Raw genomic sequence first — 17873 nt, 5'->3', positions numbered from 1 at the left:
TGATAAACTTGGATAAATATATTTGATCTATGGTATTATAGTTTAACTAGAAAATACCAAAGTATGTTTATACAGTAGCTAGCTAGCCAGTAAATCAGTTACCTAAATGTAAGCGAGCACTATTATAATAACTATAATAATGTTTATTATGCTTTTAATGAAAGTTTTTTTTAGTAAAAGACTTAAAGTTCTACTTGCAATTAAATCAGTCAAGACGTAATTTTTAGCATTTGTATAACTTGCATGCATGTCTGCTTATAACCAAACAATGTGTTTATTTATGTTTGTATATGATACAGTTTATATACATTTTCCCAAATATTCAATAAGATAACATAACAAAAATGTGTTTTTGTAATCTGGGTGGTAAATAAGACAATCAATACTTCAGTTTTATGGCGACTTTAATGCCTCTTTTTGGCTCTTTTTTTTACACCCATAGAGTGAAAGTGATTGAGACCTTGAGAGAAGCTCCTCTTACAACAATCCACCAATAAATGCTGGAGTCAAACACACAGAGAAATCACTCCATGTGTGACAACTGAAATCTTCATGACATAATGTTGATGCTGGTGAAAGAGGAGCTTGAGAAGATGACAGATCCACAACCATGCAGAATAAAGGATGAAGATACTGAGGAACAAATAGGTTGGTGTCTGTTTTTCAATCTTTATTATTGATGGTTGAGGAATAATCATAAAAACATTGAGAAACATGAGGGGAAAATAAACTTAAATTCATGAATTGATAACTTTCTGCATCTATAATAGATTCAGTAGAATTAGATTGAAACATCAGGTAAAGAGTTTTATCCAAAGCAACCTTCAGTGGATTGAAAGTAATTAATGTTACTGCATCAGATTGAAATTTATGGACTTTGTTTACAAAGACTACAACAATCTCACTTATACAAAATTGTCGATTTTTAAATTTTGTTTCCCCCACCTTGTTACACTTGTGGTGTTTCTGGACAAAAATGACCGGCCTGCAGAAAATAGCTAATAACCAGGGCCTTCTAATGTCTCAGACAAAAGAGAGAAAAGGAAGAGATGCACATTGTGTACCCCAAAAGATGTTTAAACAAGCACCGTCTGTTTTACAGAGAGGAAAATAAGTATTTGAACACCCTGCTATTTTGCAAGTTCTCCCACTTTGAAGTCATGGAAGGGTCTGAAATTGTCATCGTAGGTGCATGTCCACTTTGAGAGACATAATCTAAAAAACAAAATCCAGAAATCACAATGTATGATTTTAACTATTTATTTGTATGATACAGCTGCAAATAAGTATTTGAACACTTTTCTATCAGCTAGAATTCTGACCCTCAAAGACCTGTTAGTCTGCCTTTAAAATGTCCACATCCACTCCATTTATTATCCTAAATTAGATGCACCGGTTTGAGATCGTTAGCTGCATAAAGACACCTGTCCACCCCATACAATCAGTAAGAATCCAACTACTAACATGGCCAAAGAGCTGTCCAAAGACACTAGAGACAAATTCAGGCAGCAGACACATTCAGTTGTTAGTGTTGCTCTCTCTAACGAAACTAAATGATTTAATTACAAGAAAATATCAAAACGATGGTGAAAGACGGTGTCGCGGTGGGCAAGTGATCTAACCGGTGAGAGGCTGAAGCACCGGTAATCACAGTTTTACCGACTATGGCAACAACCCTATTTGTAATCTGCTGTCAATTTGTTGAACATTTGCTTAGAACGATTCGGTACGTGAGAACCAGACCCATCAGCGGAAGTCGGTGTTCGCTCACCATGCTGATCACTGCCCTATCTGGGCTACATCTCTGACAGAGATTCCCTGGCTCTGATGTAGGCCTCTAGGTTTTTGCTGGTCATTAATAAGATAAAACCCGCAGTATTTGGTGTCATTAAATTATTAGTTGTTTTTTATTCATATTTAGGGTCTTTGTTGTTTTGGCGCGCTGCACATTTTAATAAAACTATATTTATATGCGGACAACACTCAACTCCACTTGTCATTCCACCCTGATGATCCCCCGCATCTCGGCATGCCTAAGGGACATCTCACTCTGGATGAAGGATCACCATCTCCAGCTTAACTTTGCAAAGACATAACTGCTTATCATATCATCTGAACCAAAGATTCAGCACAACCTTTCCATTCACCTAGGTTCCTCGACCATCACGCCTTCCAGGACAGCCAAAAACCTGGGAGTGGTCATTGATGATCAGCTTAGCTATACGGAGCATGTTGCCAGCACCGCTCGCTCTTGTAGATTCATCCTCTACAATATTAGAAAAATTAGGCCTTTCCTAAATGAGCACGCTACGCAGATCCTTGTCCAAGCTCTTGTCCTTTTCAGGCTGAACTACTGCAATGCGCTACTGGCTGGACTTCCAGCCTGCACAACCAAACCCCTACAGATGATTCAGAGCACAGTGGCAAGAGTGGTCTTCAATGAGCCAAAGAGGGCGCACGTGACTCGTCTTTTTGTCAAGTTACACTGGCTTCCTATAGTAGCTTGCATCAAATTTGAAGCTCTGCTCCTGGCCTTTAAAACCACCACTGGGTCAGCAAAAAAAACTACTAACCAAAAATTTACTACCCAACCCTTGTCTATGTATACTTGATGACTTGTGGCGCTTTTCCATTGCATAGTACCCCACGGTTTGGTTTAGTTTGGGTCGGGTAAGCTTACTTTTGGGAGCTTTTCCATTGGGTGCAGTACGTAGTACCCAATACTTTTTTTCGTACCACCTCGGTTGGGGTTCCAAGCGACCCGAGCTGATACCAAACGTGACGTGAAAACACTGTAGATCACTGATTGGTCTGATAGAATCGTCACGTCATCGCTATAATGTAAAATATTAGCTAAGCTTTACCTCAATGCTAGCTTGCGCTGTATCGAGCAAACATGTTGTCATCTGCTCTGCTATAAGTTCCCGAACTCCCATTTAGCGATGAAAAACATCCACAGGTTGAGAATCAGTGACACCATAAAAGTTTTTTCCAGACTTGCAGTTTGTGGCGGAACATTTGCGACGAGCACGTCAGCATTATATATGCTTAAATGCAACCTAAATGAGGCTCCGCGGAGCGCCGTCGGCTGACGCGGGTGTTTGTACAGAAACTGTCATGTGAGACAGAGGTATAGTGATAAACGCGATGTGCAAACATCTGTTTGTGGTAGTCACTAGTCAATTTTAATTTTGTGGCGGACTGAGAAATAAATAACTGTATGGGAATACACAAGGACGCTCTCACTTGTATGATGTCACAGCAGGCAGCGCAAATATAACGACACGCCTATAATCCCTCCCACTGCAAAGTGATACTAAACTCGATGGAAAAGCTAACCACGCCAAAGTGAGGTGAGCTGACCCAAACTAAACTAAACCGTGGGGTACTATGCAATGGAAAAGCGCCATTGATGAGACTATTTCCAGTGCACTTATGTATTGCTGTTCTTGTGTTGCTATAATTGCTTCTATTGTTTACCTCATTTGTAAGTTGCTTTGGACAAAAGTGTCTGCTAAATGTAAATGTTATATAGTATTGCTTTTCCATTTAATCTTGACGCGAAACTAGCGCTTTTTTATTTTTTTATTTTTTTTTTCAATTTCACACACCTCTTTAATAGTATCCTTGGTGATCTCCGACTGGCGGAGTCTGGTGTCATTTGCGCCGGGCGTGATTAACAATTTTAGAAAACTTACGCTTAGCATTAGCCAGCACTTTAAGTTTGGATCTAATGTTTGACACTCTGGCTCTCGGTATACAGTCAACTATGGTGGCTGGTCCCTCAATGTTCACGTTCTTGAGTATCGAGTCTCCAATAACCAGGGCACCTTTAACAGATGTCTCAGCCGGTGTATTGCTTAAAATGTCGAATCTGTTAGAAACTACTAGGGGGGTCTTCGATGGGCATCGAAAATGACTATGCCACCTGACAGTCACCCAGTTAGTCGGCCGCCTTAACTTAGTTGCCGGAACCGAGCTATGTGTATTACGCGTTACCGTAGGCGCACCCGAAACAATGTTTGAAACATTAGCATTAGGGGACTTACTGTCCTCAACGAGCGTTCGGATGCACGCTTCTAGTTCTGCAACCTTCACCGTCAGCCTTACTACTTCAATACACTTAGCACATGTAAGCCCCTCTGTGCTGATGGAAGAAGCTAAACTAGATAGTAGGAAAATAGGATTTAGATGATGAACTCGACAGTGTTGCCACTATCTTATTTTACATGTTTTTGTCACACTCAGTCTAACATGCGGAGTTAGCCACGTCCATTATTTTACATTCTGCAGAATAGACAGAATAGAAAAATCTGTTACGTCTGAGATTTTATTTTGCGGTAACGGAATATACCGTCATACCGCCCAGCCCTAGCGTCTGCTCTCCACCTCTTTTATTAAGCGAGGGTGTAAAATTGCGCAAGCTTATTTAATCAATTACTCTTAAATGAGTTCAGTAACAACACAAGCAGCTGTAATCTCATATACTTTAATATTAGTGCGTGACACTGCATCAGTTTAAACGTGTCATATCACCCGCTTGTAGGGGTGTAACGATTAATCGCGTTTTCTCAATGAATGAATTTGAATGAATTACGGTGAAATCCCGGCACATCCGAACGCCAGGGGGCGCTCTCATGCAGAAACTCCCTTTGTGCCACACAAGAAGTAGCATTACAAACGCTATTCCAGGAAATTTCTACACAGGAATATTTATACGCTGTTCTTCAAATTGTTTCAGGTATTTTCATGATAATAAAGAATATTTTAAATGATTTTGTTTAACGAGTGTTGCTTTTTTAAGCAACAACTTGTAAGGACTTCCTACTGACCAAATGCCGTAATACAGGCACAAGCTGTGTATAAAACGAAGAATCGCAGCCTTGCGATTCAGAATCGATTTCAGACAGGCATTTTTAATGAGGACCGCGATTGAATCGTGATTGAATCGTTACATCCCTACCCGCTTGCATTTTTAACAACTCACAAGTGGACAAAGCGCGAAGTCTAAATGGGAAGCTGTCTCTCTCGTCCACTTATAATCCAATCAACCACTTGTTTTTGCACCGCAACCTTGTCTCTTTGTATTGCCTGACACACTAAATAATATTTTTTTAATAAATAGTGTTAGAAATACCCATAAAACATCATTTATTGTAACATTATTTGGGGGCTCGTCCGGGATCTAAATAATATTTCCTGGAATGTATTGAGTTGTTATTGAACTCGATTTCACTTAAACCGTTTAAAAATAGACATTCCAAGCATTATGTATACATTTGTCTTTTGTTAGTATGACAAGAATTCGTTAAGTTACAGTAAATTTTCTGACGTGTTTCTGAACAGAGTTCACTGAGGGAGAGAGAACAAAACACGCAAAGTGTTTATTTTTCTAATAGATACTTTAAAGTTTTAAATGATGTATAAATCATATCTGTATGTCCAAAATCAGCAGAGTAATCTAAGTCTCTTTGTGGAGTGATTGAAAAATAAAGCATTTGTGGTGCCTGCGCATTAATTAGGCCTATGATTAATTAGTTCAAAAAAGAAATAAAAAACAGTCCTAACTAAAAGAAAACAAGAGCAGAAATTGACAATAGAAATGACATAATTTACTTCACATTAAAATAACATGGATACATGACATCTCAAATGTGTTTTGTCATTCTGATTTATCAATATGAACTATTTACTGTCTTCATTTTAGATATGATGGAAGTGAAAGAGGAGAGTCAAGCTGAAGTGGATGAGAAACATCAGATTGTAAAAATAAACCATAATGTTTCACAGAAAGAAACTCTGAAGACAGAAGACATAAAGTGTGAAAATAGTTTCAGTGAAGATGAACGACCCGCAGATCACAAGAGGACTCACAGTGAGGAGAAACCTTTAACATGTCAACAGTGTGGAAAGAGTTTCAGAAGAAAAGATAACCTTAAAGCACACATGATGATTCACACTGGAGAGAAACTTTACACGTGTCAACTATGTGAAAAGAGTTTCACCTTTCAAATGAACCTTAACCGCCACATGAAAACTCACAGTGGGGAAAAGCCACACGCATGCCATCACTGTGACAAGAGTTTCATAGATAAAAGTCAACTTAAGAAACACATAAGAGTTCACACTGGAGAGAAACCTTTCACGTGTCAACAGTGTGGAAAGAGTTTCAGAGTTGAATGTAGCCTTAAGATACACGCAAGAATTCACACTGGAGAGAAACCATTCACTTGTCATCAGTGTGGAAAGAGTTTTACAGCTGCAAGTGAACTTAAGAAACATTTGAGAATTCACACTGGAGAGAAACCATACGTGTGTCAACAATGTGGAAAGAGATTCAGGGCAAAATCTAACCTTGATGTACATTTGAGCACTCACACTGAAGAGAAACCGTTCACATGCCATGAGTGTAAAAAGAGTTACAAAGCAAAAGCTACACTTAACAAACACATGAGAATTCACACTCGATAGAAACCATTCATGTGTCAACAGTGTGGATATGGCAACAAAGTTTAGAAATCAGCTGAGGTCTTATTAATAAAACTGTCTGGAGGATCCTTACTAAAAGTCTACATGCGCACAAAAGCCAAAAATGACGTACGGCAAAAAAGATTCAGGCCGTTTCTCAATCTGTGTTCTTGTAAAACGTCATCAGCCGTGCCCCAAGTACTGTTCCAATTCCAACTTCACATCAAGTCAAGTTCATTTAACATCCCAAGATGTGTTCTTGATCCGTTCTTTTTCTTAAGGATGCATCAGAAGGTGACTTGTGTGGACTTATGACAGCCAAGTTAATAATTATTTGTTACATTTATATAGTGCTTTTCTCAGTGCTCAAAGCGCTTTACATATGAATGGGGGAATCTCCTCAACTACCACCAATGTGCAGCATCCACCTGGATGATGCGACGGCAGCCATATTGCCCCAGAACGCCCACCACACACCAGCTTATTAGTGGAAAGGAGACAGAGTGATATAGCCAATTAGTATGAGGGATGATTAGTAGGACAACGGGCAAGTTTGGCCAGGATGCCGGGGCACACCCCTACTCTTTTTCGAAGGACATCCTGGGATTTTTAATGACCACAGAGAGTCAGGACCTCGGTTTAACGTCTCATCCGAAGGACGGTGCTTTTTTTGACAGTATAGTGTCCCCATCACTATACTGGGGTGTTAGGACCCACACAGACCACAGGGTGAGCACAATATTTGCACAATATTTGAAATATTACTCTTTCTGTGTCATAAAATGTTGCCGTTTAGTCAAGAAAATAGATGAATAAACTTTAAGTCTGTGGTCAGTTAGTAAAGATAGCTCCTATATAAACATTTCCTCTGATGATTTTGGATATGTGAGTTCAAGTTGATCAGCGGGCAGTCAGTGCCGTGTACACCGCCGAGGGCAGATTCATCTCTGCAAGTCCTTCTGAAATTTGCCACTGTCTCATTGCAGCTGCTCTGCCCTTCAGGGTCTGATGGTTAAACATGAAATATTTCTGTGGCTTCCAAATTTCCAATTTTATCCCTTGTTTCTTAACCACCGTGAGAGGTAATGATGCAATGTTTCTGACACGTACAAAGTAGCATAAAATCCAAAAAGGCTTGTTGATGTGTCTTAATGATAACTTAATTGTATCAAAATTAAAGATGCATTATAGCATAAAACAAACAACACAAACACACTTTCAGCCATTCTCCATGTGTATCGTCAAATAACTGTATGATCTTGCACCAGCGCCTTCCTCCTGTCATGGGTGGCAGAAACTTTTAAACATTTCTCTCACCTATAGAGGACACAACCTTGAAGAAATAAACAATTAATCATACAACAACAGAATTATATTTAAATGAACAAATTGAACAAAAAAGGTTAAATAAGCTAACTATGGCTCCTACAATTCCCTTTCGATATATGCAACTGGCATTTTTTGGTCTTTTCAATTTATTTCTCTTTATTATTCATATGAAGTCTGTTATTTGTTATTATCGTTTTAACTGATGTTAATGTTAAGTTTCATAACTTAAATCACATATTTTCAATATAATCTTAACACTGAACCACTGCCTTTGTACTTTAACTAGATTTTTTTCTTGTATTTACTTCATGTTGTACAAAAGTTATATCATATTTTATTTTGTAATACATTGAAACTAATCAGCTGTCCGTGTACTTTTGCATCTGTTCATTTTTCCTTTTTAACCATGACAAGAAAAATAAAATATAAATGGCTGTTTCATTTTTAAAATGCAATGTTAAAGGTAAATTTTTTTTCACATTTACTAGGTTGATAGAAGCACTGGGGACCCAATTATAGCACTTAAACATGGAAAAAGTCAGATTTTAATACTATGACCTCTTTAAGGCAGAGTAATGAATAGGTTATTTGCATTTTGCTGAGGAATAAGGATCGGATTAATATCCGTTTAGCTAAGAAAAATTTTTGTGGTCGAATGCAACTGGACGGTTTTAACAAGTCTATCTGATCAGAGAAGTGACCTCGTGTAAGGCCCTATAATGACTGCTGGAAGGCAAAAAAATGTTTTAAATAATGTGAAAAAATATAGTAAAAAGGACATTCTTAAATGTAACTTGGTGAGAAAACTGGCAAAATAATTAGGGAAATCAAAAATGTTAAAATTATTTGGTTGTTTGGCATTCGGCTGAGTTTTTCCATTTATTCGGCGTCGGACAAGAATTTTCCTTACAGTGCATCCCTATTTCTTTTTGTAAGAAGGCATTTGATAAAAATTCAGTCAAATTAGATGAAGTGAGATGTTCAGAGGATATTTCTATATTATTACTCAAAATAGAAATTTGTGAGTAATAATAAAGACAAGAGAATAATAATTATACGTCCATAACCAGGCTGAATAGCTGTTAATGGGGGTCCCCAAAACCTTAATCCTCTGATTTAAATCAAATAAAATTGTGATTGATACATGAGAAACAGATTGTGAATGTTTTACTGACATTAAATGTTTTAATGTCTCTCTTTTCACCTCTAGTTTACACCATAGAGTGAAAGTGATTGAGACCTTCAGTGAAGCTCCTCCTACAACAATCAACCAATAAATGCTGGAGTCAAACACACAGAGAAATCACTCCATGTGTGACAACTGAAATCTTCATGACATAATGTTGATGCTGGTGAAAGAGGAGCTTGAGAAGATGACAGATCCACAACCATGCAGAATAAAGGATGAAGATACTGAGGAACAAATAGGTTGGTCTGTTTTTCAATCTTTATTATTTGATGGTAGTGGAATAATCATTAAAACATTGAGAAACATGAGGGAAAAATAAACTTAAATTCATGAGGTGATAACTTTCTGCATCTATAATACATTCAGTAGAATTAGATTGAAACATCAGGTAAAGAGTTTTATCCAAAGCAACCTTCAGTGGATTGAATGACTGTGATCTCCATGCAATGCTCTACTAGTTAACTACGAAGACTATCAGTCTCTCTCTCAAAAAAGTGTTTTTGTCGCTTTTGGGACCCCCCCCCACTTTGATAAACTTGTGGTGTTTCTGGTCATAAATGACCGGCCTACAGAAAATTGTTTATAACCAGGGTCTTCAAATGTCTCAAACAGAAAAGAGAAAAGGAAGAGATGCACATTGTGTGCCCCAAAAGATGTCCAAACAAGCACCGTCTGTTTTAAATGCAAAGCACCCATTAACAAGGCACATGAAATAGGCTATTGTCATTCATGTGCATACGTTCAGTAAATGCATTAGATGCATACATCATTTACATGAGCTCACACAAAGTTGATGTCATTTTGGCACAGCGTTTTTCATTTTGGTTTGTTCTTAAATAGGTACATTTAATGACTTGGATTTGATAGGGAACGGCACAATTGTAAAATAATTTTCTGATTGTGTTTTGTGATCTTCCACCTTCACTTTAAATGGACGATCATTTTTGACCGGGATCACCACAACAAGGGTGACTCTGTGTCATTTTGTACAATGTAAAAAAACAGTAGAAATTACACTGTTACTTGCAGCTGGTTGGCGGTAACTTATTGTAGATATAAATGTATGCCTTATACGTCAGATTATATGCATTTTATTTTGTTTCATAAACATTTATGGTTTAAAGATATTTTGGAGCATCTAAACCAACCAGTTCCTAACCATATAAAACACAACACGTAAGCAAAAGTACAGTCACAGGTGTTTATTGCATAAATTGACCAAAAAAAACAGCAGTATAAAAGTATTACAAACAATTCGCGTTGCAAACCTTGTGAACTGAAGCCATACGATCACTTTATATGAAGAAATCCATGAATGCAACACAAACGGTCTGATCTCATTCAAATATAAACCGGAACATAGATCATGATGCAGTAGCTAACATCAGCCAATAGTGCTTCAGTTTTATAGCTAACCTAATGATGCAAACGGTCACAAGACACATGAGAGCCAACGCTGTTTCACAATCAAAGATGATGGTAACACTTTACAATAAGGGTGCACTAATAATCATGAATTCATGCTTAACTAATGCACAGATAATACTGAATTAATGTATTACTAATGATTATCCAAGCTATTCATTAGCTATTCATTAATGATTGCCTCATTAGCAACTAATGAAGAGTCTGTCTGATTAATATATTAGTTCATATATGAATTGTTATTAATTAAATATGTAATTGTGGATTAATTCCATCATCACTTCTTTTATGAGGTAAAAGTGTTAATTAATTTGTTAATTACCACAATGAACTTCCAGATAATACAGGTAAACTAATATGCATTAATATATTATTAATTACAGCATTAGTCATGTGTTAATTAATACTATTACTAAATAATGAGTTAATAATGATGTGCCTCAACAAGTAAAGTCAGAACATAATGATATATTTGCAAACCATTAGCTAATGATTAATTAATAATTAATGACCATCACTAGAGTTTATAAAAGCTATTTATTAAACACTGGTTTCCAAAAACATTGCCAAAAACACAGTTCCATAACACACTACATTTAAACACAACATTAAAACATTACAAAAAGAACATTAATCAAAATTAGACAACACGTTCAGATACCTCACAGTTATCCATATTAATCTGGCACCCGTGCTAATACATAACACAAATGTACATTTTTAAGTCCAACCGTTTCAGTCTGTCAGTCGTACAAGTGAATCAAACTCTGATAGACAAAAAACATGCACAGACAAATCCAAATTAAACCCTGCGGCTCGTGACGACACATCGATGTCCTAAGAAACGATCAGTTTGTGTGAAAAACCGAACAGTATTTATATAAATTATTTTTACCTCTAATACAACACTATTCCCAAAGCAACACGTGCCTTCACATCTCCATTTTATTTATTTTTCACATCACCGTCTTATTCATCTAATGTTTAATGGCGGGTTGTGAAACAACTTTATAGGTGCATACTGCCACCTACAGTATCGGGAGCCCCGTATAGTTTATAAGCGCCCTCATGCCGTGCACCCAATACACTAGGGGGCGGTATGCACGTATGAAGTTGTTTCGCAACCCGCCATTAAACATTAGACGAATAAGACGGTGAAGTGAATGCACGTGTTGCTCTGGATAGTGTAAAAAATGGATAGAGGTAAAAAATAAATACTGTTTGGTTTTTCACACAAACCGATCGTTTCTTGGGACATCGGTGTGTCGTCACGAGCCGCAGGGTTTCATTTGGATTTGTCTGTGCATGTTTTTTGTCTATCAGAGTTTGATTCACTTGTACGACTGACATACTGAAACGGTTGAACTTAAAAATGTACATTTGTGTTATGTATTAACACGGGTGCCTGATTAATACAGATAACTGTGAGGTATCTGAACGTGTTGACTAATTTTGATCAGTGTTCTTTTTGTATTATTTTTATATTATTTCATTTTATATTATTTTTTAAAAATGTTTTAATGTTGTGTTTAAATGTAGTGTGTTATGGAAATGTGTTTTTGGCAATGTTTTTGGAAACAGTGTTTAATAAATAGCTTTTATAAACTCTAGTGATGGTCTTTCATTATTAATTAATCATTAGCTAATGGTTTGCAAATATATCATTATGTTGTGACTTTACTTGTTGAGGCACATCATTATTAACTCATTATTTAGTAATAGTATTAATTAACACACGACTAATGCTGTAATTAATAATATATTAATGCATATTAGTTTACCTGTATTATCTGGAAGTTCATTGTGGTAATTAACAAATTAATTAACACTATTAGTTCATAAAAGAAGTGATGATGGAATTAATCCACAATTACATATTTAATTAATAACAATTCATATATGAACTAATACATTAATCAGACAGACTCTTCATTAGTTGCTAATAAGGCAATCATTAATGAATAGCTAATGAATAGCTTAGATAATCATTAGTAATACATTAATTCAGTATTATCTGTGCATTAGTTAAGCGTGAATTCATGATTATTAGTGCACCCTTATTGTAAAGTGTTACCAAGATGATGTATAATCGCTGCTTCTGGCGGCAGTTTTTGAATCAGTATACACAGGATATGATATCTACCGTGGATTGTGATCAGTTTTGCATCTTTTCTTCATATAAATTGATCGTTTGGCCTCGGTACACTTGAAATATTTATAGTAATTTTTGAAAAAAGTTGTGATTGTTTTGTATGCTGTGTATTATATCAAATAATAAATAAATGGGTACGTTATTTGCTCTAAATTCCTGAATAGTGTAATGTGTAATAAAATACAACAAATCCTGGCATTTTAAACTAATAATCATACTCAAATGCATGTTATTACATCAAAATGATACCCCAAACTATAATTTCATACCCTAATATATAAAGTTTCACCTCTGGCCAGTAGAGGCGCTAATTTAGTAAACAGCTTTGTTGGGCTTACTTGAGGGAATGGACAAACGACCAAAACCGTTGTGTGGGATGGAGGATACGTTGTTAAAAACATACTTTATTCTTTTATTTTCTCTGAGACACATCAAACTTGCAACACTGTATTCACGTCCAGCGGTAGACTGAACAGAGGCATACAATTCCCACAATGTCTCATTTAAAAGAGAAGCAGAGTAGATCTTTACAATTGTTCTGTCTTTGGCGCAAAAAGTCACTGAAAGTGTTAACTGCCCATTTAGTTGTCTTTGTCCCATTGACTATCTTTGTCGTACTCTTTAAAGAAGAGACGCACACAGGTAACTAGCACATGCATCGCACACTAGAACTAACCAGCCGTAACTTAAGAAAATAACTGTCATTTTTACCCGTCTGTTAAAAAATGACACTGTAAACATCAGTTACAGCTTTAACTTGTTTTTAACTTGGCAAATAACCGTGTTATAAGCGGGATAATCCACGGCTAGCCATGCATTAAAGGATTTACATAATTTACCGCTAGTTGTTGTTTTAGGTTGGAGCTTACATTTCTGTACGCTGAGATTTCAGTTTAGTTTTGGTGCACACAGCACAGCATGCATTGCATTATTATATTATATATTTTTTTGATCAAAGCGCCAGCAGCTGAGCACTTGTCTAATTTGACGATCCCATTTTTTAATTGAAAGTTTGAGGTTGTGACTTAATTTCGATCGATTTCGATTTAAAATCTAAATCGTTACACCCTTAGTACTGAGTAATAATCATATTGGCCTATTTTTTGTAATATCTTAAATCAAAAATAAGTTATTAAGGAATAATTGACGACGGGCAGTTGAATTATAAGAAAATAATGCACACCCAAGGTGATAATACGCGCCGTGCCGTTACACCGCGGGCGTGCATTATTTTCAAATAATTCAATTGAGTCTATTATTCATCTTATACCACGGTTACCAAAAATATTGCTCTTGTGCCTAGTTTTAAAACATTTTAAAGGTTAGGCATGCAGTTATTGAAAAATAATCAGCACCCACTGAACATTTCTCAGCCAATCAGAATACAGCATTCAGTAGGTCCGTGGTATAATAATATTTAATCAGCACTGTCTCACCGTCACACTGTCCACTACAGGGCCACAGGAGGAGAGATGTCACGATTGAATGGGTTTATTCCCATTAATTCTCATATATTCCTGTTAATTCCCATGGAAAGATTCCAGCCTTGAAAATTCCTGGAATTTTGCAACGCTATTCACAGATAGTGCTATTTTCACTAAGATATTCAGATGCATTAAAACCAGTCCTAACTGAAAGAAAACAAGTTGACAAAAAGATAGAATCCAATGTTTGGTGATATTGGAAACACCACAAGTGTTATGAACAAAACTACAAGAGCAGAAATTGACAATAGAAATTACATAATGTACTTTACATTAAAAATAACATGAATGCATGACAATCTCAAATGTGTTTTGTCATTCTGATTTATCAATATGAACTATTTACTGTCTTTATTTTAGATATGATGGAAGTGAAAGAGGAGAGTCAAGCTGAAGTGGATGAGAAACATCAGATTGTAAAAATAAACCATAATGTTTCACAGAAAGAAACTCTGAAGACAGAAGACATAAAGTGTGAAAATAGTTTCAGTGAAGATGAACGACCTGCAGATCACAAGAGGACTCACAGTGAGGAGAAACCTTTCACATGTCAACAGTGTGGAAAGAGTTTCAGAGATAAACGTAAACTTGAGACTCATGTGAGAAGTCACATTAAAGAAAAACCACACGCGTGCCATGAGTGTGAAAGGAGTTTTATATCTGCAACTTACCTTAAGATACACATGAGGTCTCACACTGGAGAGAAACCTTATGTATGTCAACAGTGTGGAAAGAGTTTCAGAACAAAATGGCAGCTTAACGAACATGTGAGAATTCACACTGGAGAGAAACCACATCTGTGTCATCACTGTGGAAAGAGTTTTACAACTGCAAGTGAACTTAAGAAACATTCAAGAGTTCACACCGGAGAGAAACCGCACATGTGCCATCACTGTGAAAAGAGTTTTACAACTAAAGGTAATCTTAAGACACACATGACACTTCACACTGGAGAAAAACTGTTCACATGTCATCTGTGTGGAAAGAGTTTTAGAATGAAACGTGACCTTAATAGACACGTGAGAATTCACACTGGAGAGAACCCATTCACTTGTCATCACTGTGGAAAGGGTTTTACGATGAAATGTGACCTTAATAGACACGTGATAATTCACACTGGAGAGAAACCATACGTGTGTCAACACTGTGGAAAGAGTTTCAGGACAAAAACTAACCTTAACCTACACATGAGGATTCACACCGGACAGAAACCACACGTGTGCCATCACTGTGAAAAGAGTTTTACAACTAAAGGTAATCTTAAGACACACATGACACTTCACATTGGAGAAAAACCGTTCACATGTCATTTGTGTGGAAAGAGTTTTACAATGAAATATGACCTTAATAGACATGTAAGAATTCACACTGGAGAGAAACCATACGTGTGTCAACCCTGTGGAAAGAGTTTCAGGACAAAATCAAACCTTAATGTACATTTGAGCACTCACACTGAAGAGAAACCCTTCACATGTCATGAGTGTCAAAAGAGTTACAAAGCAAAAGCTACACTTAACAAACACATGAGAATCCACACTCGATAGAAACCATTCATGTCTCAACAGTGTGGATATGGCAACAGAGTTTATAAAGATCTTGTTAATAAAACTGTCTGGAGGATCTTTACTAAAAGTCTACATGCGCACAAAAGCCCAAGATGTCTGTACTTGTGTTCTTGTGGACTTGTGAAACGTCATCAGTCGTGGCCCAAGTACTGTTCCAATTCCAAGTTCACATCAAGTCAAGTTCACATAACATCTCAGGATGTGTTCTTGATCCGCTCATTGTATCGAGGATGCATCAGAAGGTGACTTGTGTGGACTTATGAAAGACAAGTTAGAATGCATTTCACGTCAACGGCAATGGAGCTTAAAACCTGCACAATATTTGAAATATTACTCTTTTGTGTCATAAAATGTAGCTTTTTAGTTGAAAATATTGATGAATAAACTAGTGTTGTAGTCAAGACCAGTGGTTCTTAACGTTATTCCTGGAGGCCCACTGCCCTGCACATTTTGTATGTCTCCCTTATTTAACACACCTGATTCAAATCATCAGCTCATTAGAAGAGCTCTCCATGAACTGAACTGAGTCTTTCAGATAAAAGAAACATACAAAATGTGCAGGGCAGTGGGCCTCCAGGAATAACGTTAAGAACCACTGGTCAAGACCACCTAAACCGAGACCAAGACAGGCCGAGACCAAGTCAAGACCAAGACCCCAGTGCAAGTCACTGCATTAAAACACTTATGATAAAATGTGGAATATGCATATGATTAGGCACTTCTTGTGCGTGTGCGTGCCATCAGAGAAGTTGAGAAAATAATCAAAGGCATTGCAGATATGTGGGAATTGATCTTTGTCTATAAGCAACTAAAATTGAACAAACAGTAAAGAGCTGAAATCAACTTAACCATTTAATCTGAACTGTCTTTCCATGGCTTGCCATCCACTTAACACAATGCAGGTGTTTTTAGTAATAAAATTTGAAAATTTGTCATTGGGAGAAACTTAAACAATGCTTAAACAATGCCAACATCATATGCCAAACCTGAATAAACTGCATAAAATTAATGGTAAAAAATAAATTCGTGATGTGCCATCAGTTGTGTGGTCTTGAAATAAAATTCAGAGTCCTCTTTGTCTGAGATCGAGACGAGACCGAGTAAAAATGCGGTCGATTCCAAGACGAGACCAAGACCTTTAAGACCGAGACCGGTCTCGAGAACTACAACACTAGAATAAACTTTAATTCTGTGGTTAGTTAGTAAAGATATATTATAATGTTCTCTGATGATTTGGATATGTGAGTTCAAGGTGATCAGCAGGCCGTCAGCACTGTGTACACACCACTGATGGCAGTATCCTCTCGGCAAGTCCTTCTGAAATTTGCCGTTGGCTCAGTGTAGCTGCTCTGCCCTTCAATGTCTGATTGTTAAACATGAAATATTCCCTTTGGATATACACTATATTGTCCAAAGTTTTGGGACACCCCTCCAAATCATTGAATTCAGGTGTTCCAGTCACATCAAGTGAAAGGAACTCTTAATGCTTCATCATACCAAGACATTTTGGACATTTTCATGCTCCAACTTTGTGGGAACAGTTTAGGGATGGCACCAGTGCACAAAGCAAAGAGTGTGCAGAAACTTGACTGTCCTGACCTCAACTCAATCAAACATCTTTTGGATGAATTAGAGCGGAGACTACGAGAGAGGCCTTCTCGTCCAACATCAGTGTCTTACAAATGTGCTTTTAGAAGAATAGTCAAAAATTCCCATAAATGCACTCTTAAACCTTGTAGAAAGTCTTCCAAGAAGAGTTGAAGCTTTTATAGCTGTTAAAGGGTGGACAAAACTCCATATTAAACCATATGGATTAAGAATATAAAGGCAGGTGTCCCAAAACATTTGTCAATGTAGTGCATCTAACTGGCATTTGGTCTCACCAATTTATTTCTCTTTATTATTCACCTGAAGTCTGTTATTTGTTGTTATCGTTTTAACTGATGTTAAAGTTAAGTGTCATAACTTAAATCACATATATTTTCTATAGAATCTTAACACTGAATCACTGCCTTTGACCTTTAACTAGATTTTTTGTGTTTACTTCATGTCGTACAAAAGTTTTGTACATTTAATGAATGGTTTTATATCATATTTCATTTTGTAATAAATGCATTGAAGCTAATCGGGGGTCCATGTACTTTTGCATCTGTTTATTTTTCCTTTTCAACCATAACAAGAAAAATAAAATATAAATGTTACACAAATAAATAATTGAATAAAGTGATTTTTACTTTTTTTTTTTGTAGTTTGACATTCAG

At 36.7% G+C, this 17873-nt stretch overlaps 3 protein-coding genes across 3 annotated transcripts in view; all 3 read left to right on the top strand.

The window, feature by feature from the left end:
- The window catches only part of LOC141359296 (sialoadhesin-like), a 155631-nt gene that overhangs the window by 63997 nt on the left and 73761 nt on the right, over nt 1–17873 (top strand). The gene's annotated exons all lie outside the window — the stretch shown is intronic.
- Nucleotides 508–6592, top strand: LOC129454153 (uncharacterized). The gene is made up of 2 exons (XM_073861530.1): nt 508–648; nt 5708–6592. The coding sequence occupies exons 1-2, from the start codon at nt 561–563 to the stop codon at nt 6469–6471; spliced, it is 852 nt and encodes a 283-aa protein (XP_073717631.1). The 5' UTR covers nt 508–560; the 3' UTR covers nt 6472–6592.
- Nucleotides 535–16012, top strand: LOC129454151 (uncharacterized). Its single transcript, XM_073861503.1, has 3 exons — nt 535–648; nt 9020–9225; nt 14408–16012. Exons 2-3 carry the CDS (start codon nt 9138–9140, stop codon nt 15589–15591), a joined length of 1272 nt encoding a protein of 423 aa, XP_073717604.1. The 5' UTR covers nt 535–648; nt 9020–9137; the 3' UTR covers nt 15592–16012.

Source organism: Misgurnus anguillicaudatus, chromosome 23 (assembly GCF_027580225.2).
Source record: "Misgurnus anguillicaudatus chromosome 23, ASM2758022v2, whole genome shotgun sequence".
Taxonomy (NCBI): Eukaryota; Metazoa; Chordata; class Actinopteri; order Cypriniformes; family Cobitidae; genus Misgurnus; species Misgurnus anguillicaudatus.
The sequence above is the reverse complement of the archived record's forward strand: the minus strand, read 5'-3'. Positions and strand labels throughout refer to the sequence as shown.

What these genes read in the sequence shown, in the direction of transcription:
- LOC129454151 (XM_073861503.1), top strand. Translation starts at nt 9,138, where the DNA reads ATGTTGATGCTGGTGAAAGAGGAGCTTGAGAAGATGACAGATCCACAA. An exon ending in AGATACTGAGGAACAAATAG is followed by an intron (nt 9,226 to 14,407) that starts GTTGGTCTGTTT and finishes TCTTTATTTTAG; the next exon opens with ATATGATGGAAGTGAAAGAG.
- LOC129454153 (XM_073861530.1), top strand. Translation starts at nt 561, where the DNA reads ATGTTGATGCTGGTGAAAGAGGAGCTTGAGAAGATGACAGATCCACAA. An exon ending in AGATACTGAGGAACAAATAG is followed by an intron (nt 649 to 5,707) that starts GTTGGTGTCTGT and finishes TCTTCATTTTAG; the next exon opens with ATATGATGGAAGTGAAAGAG.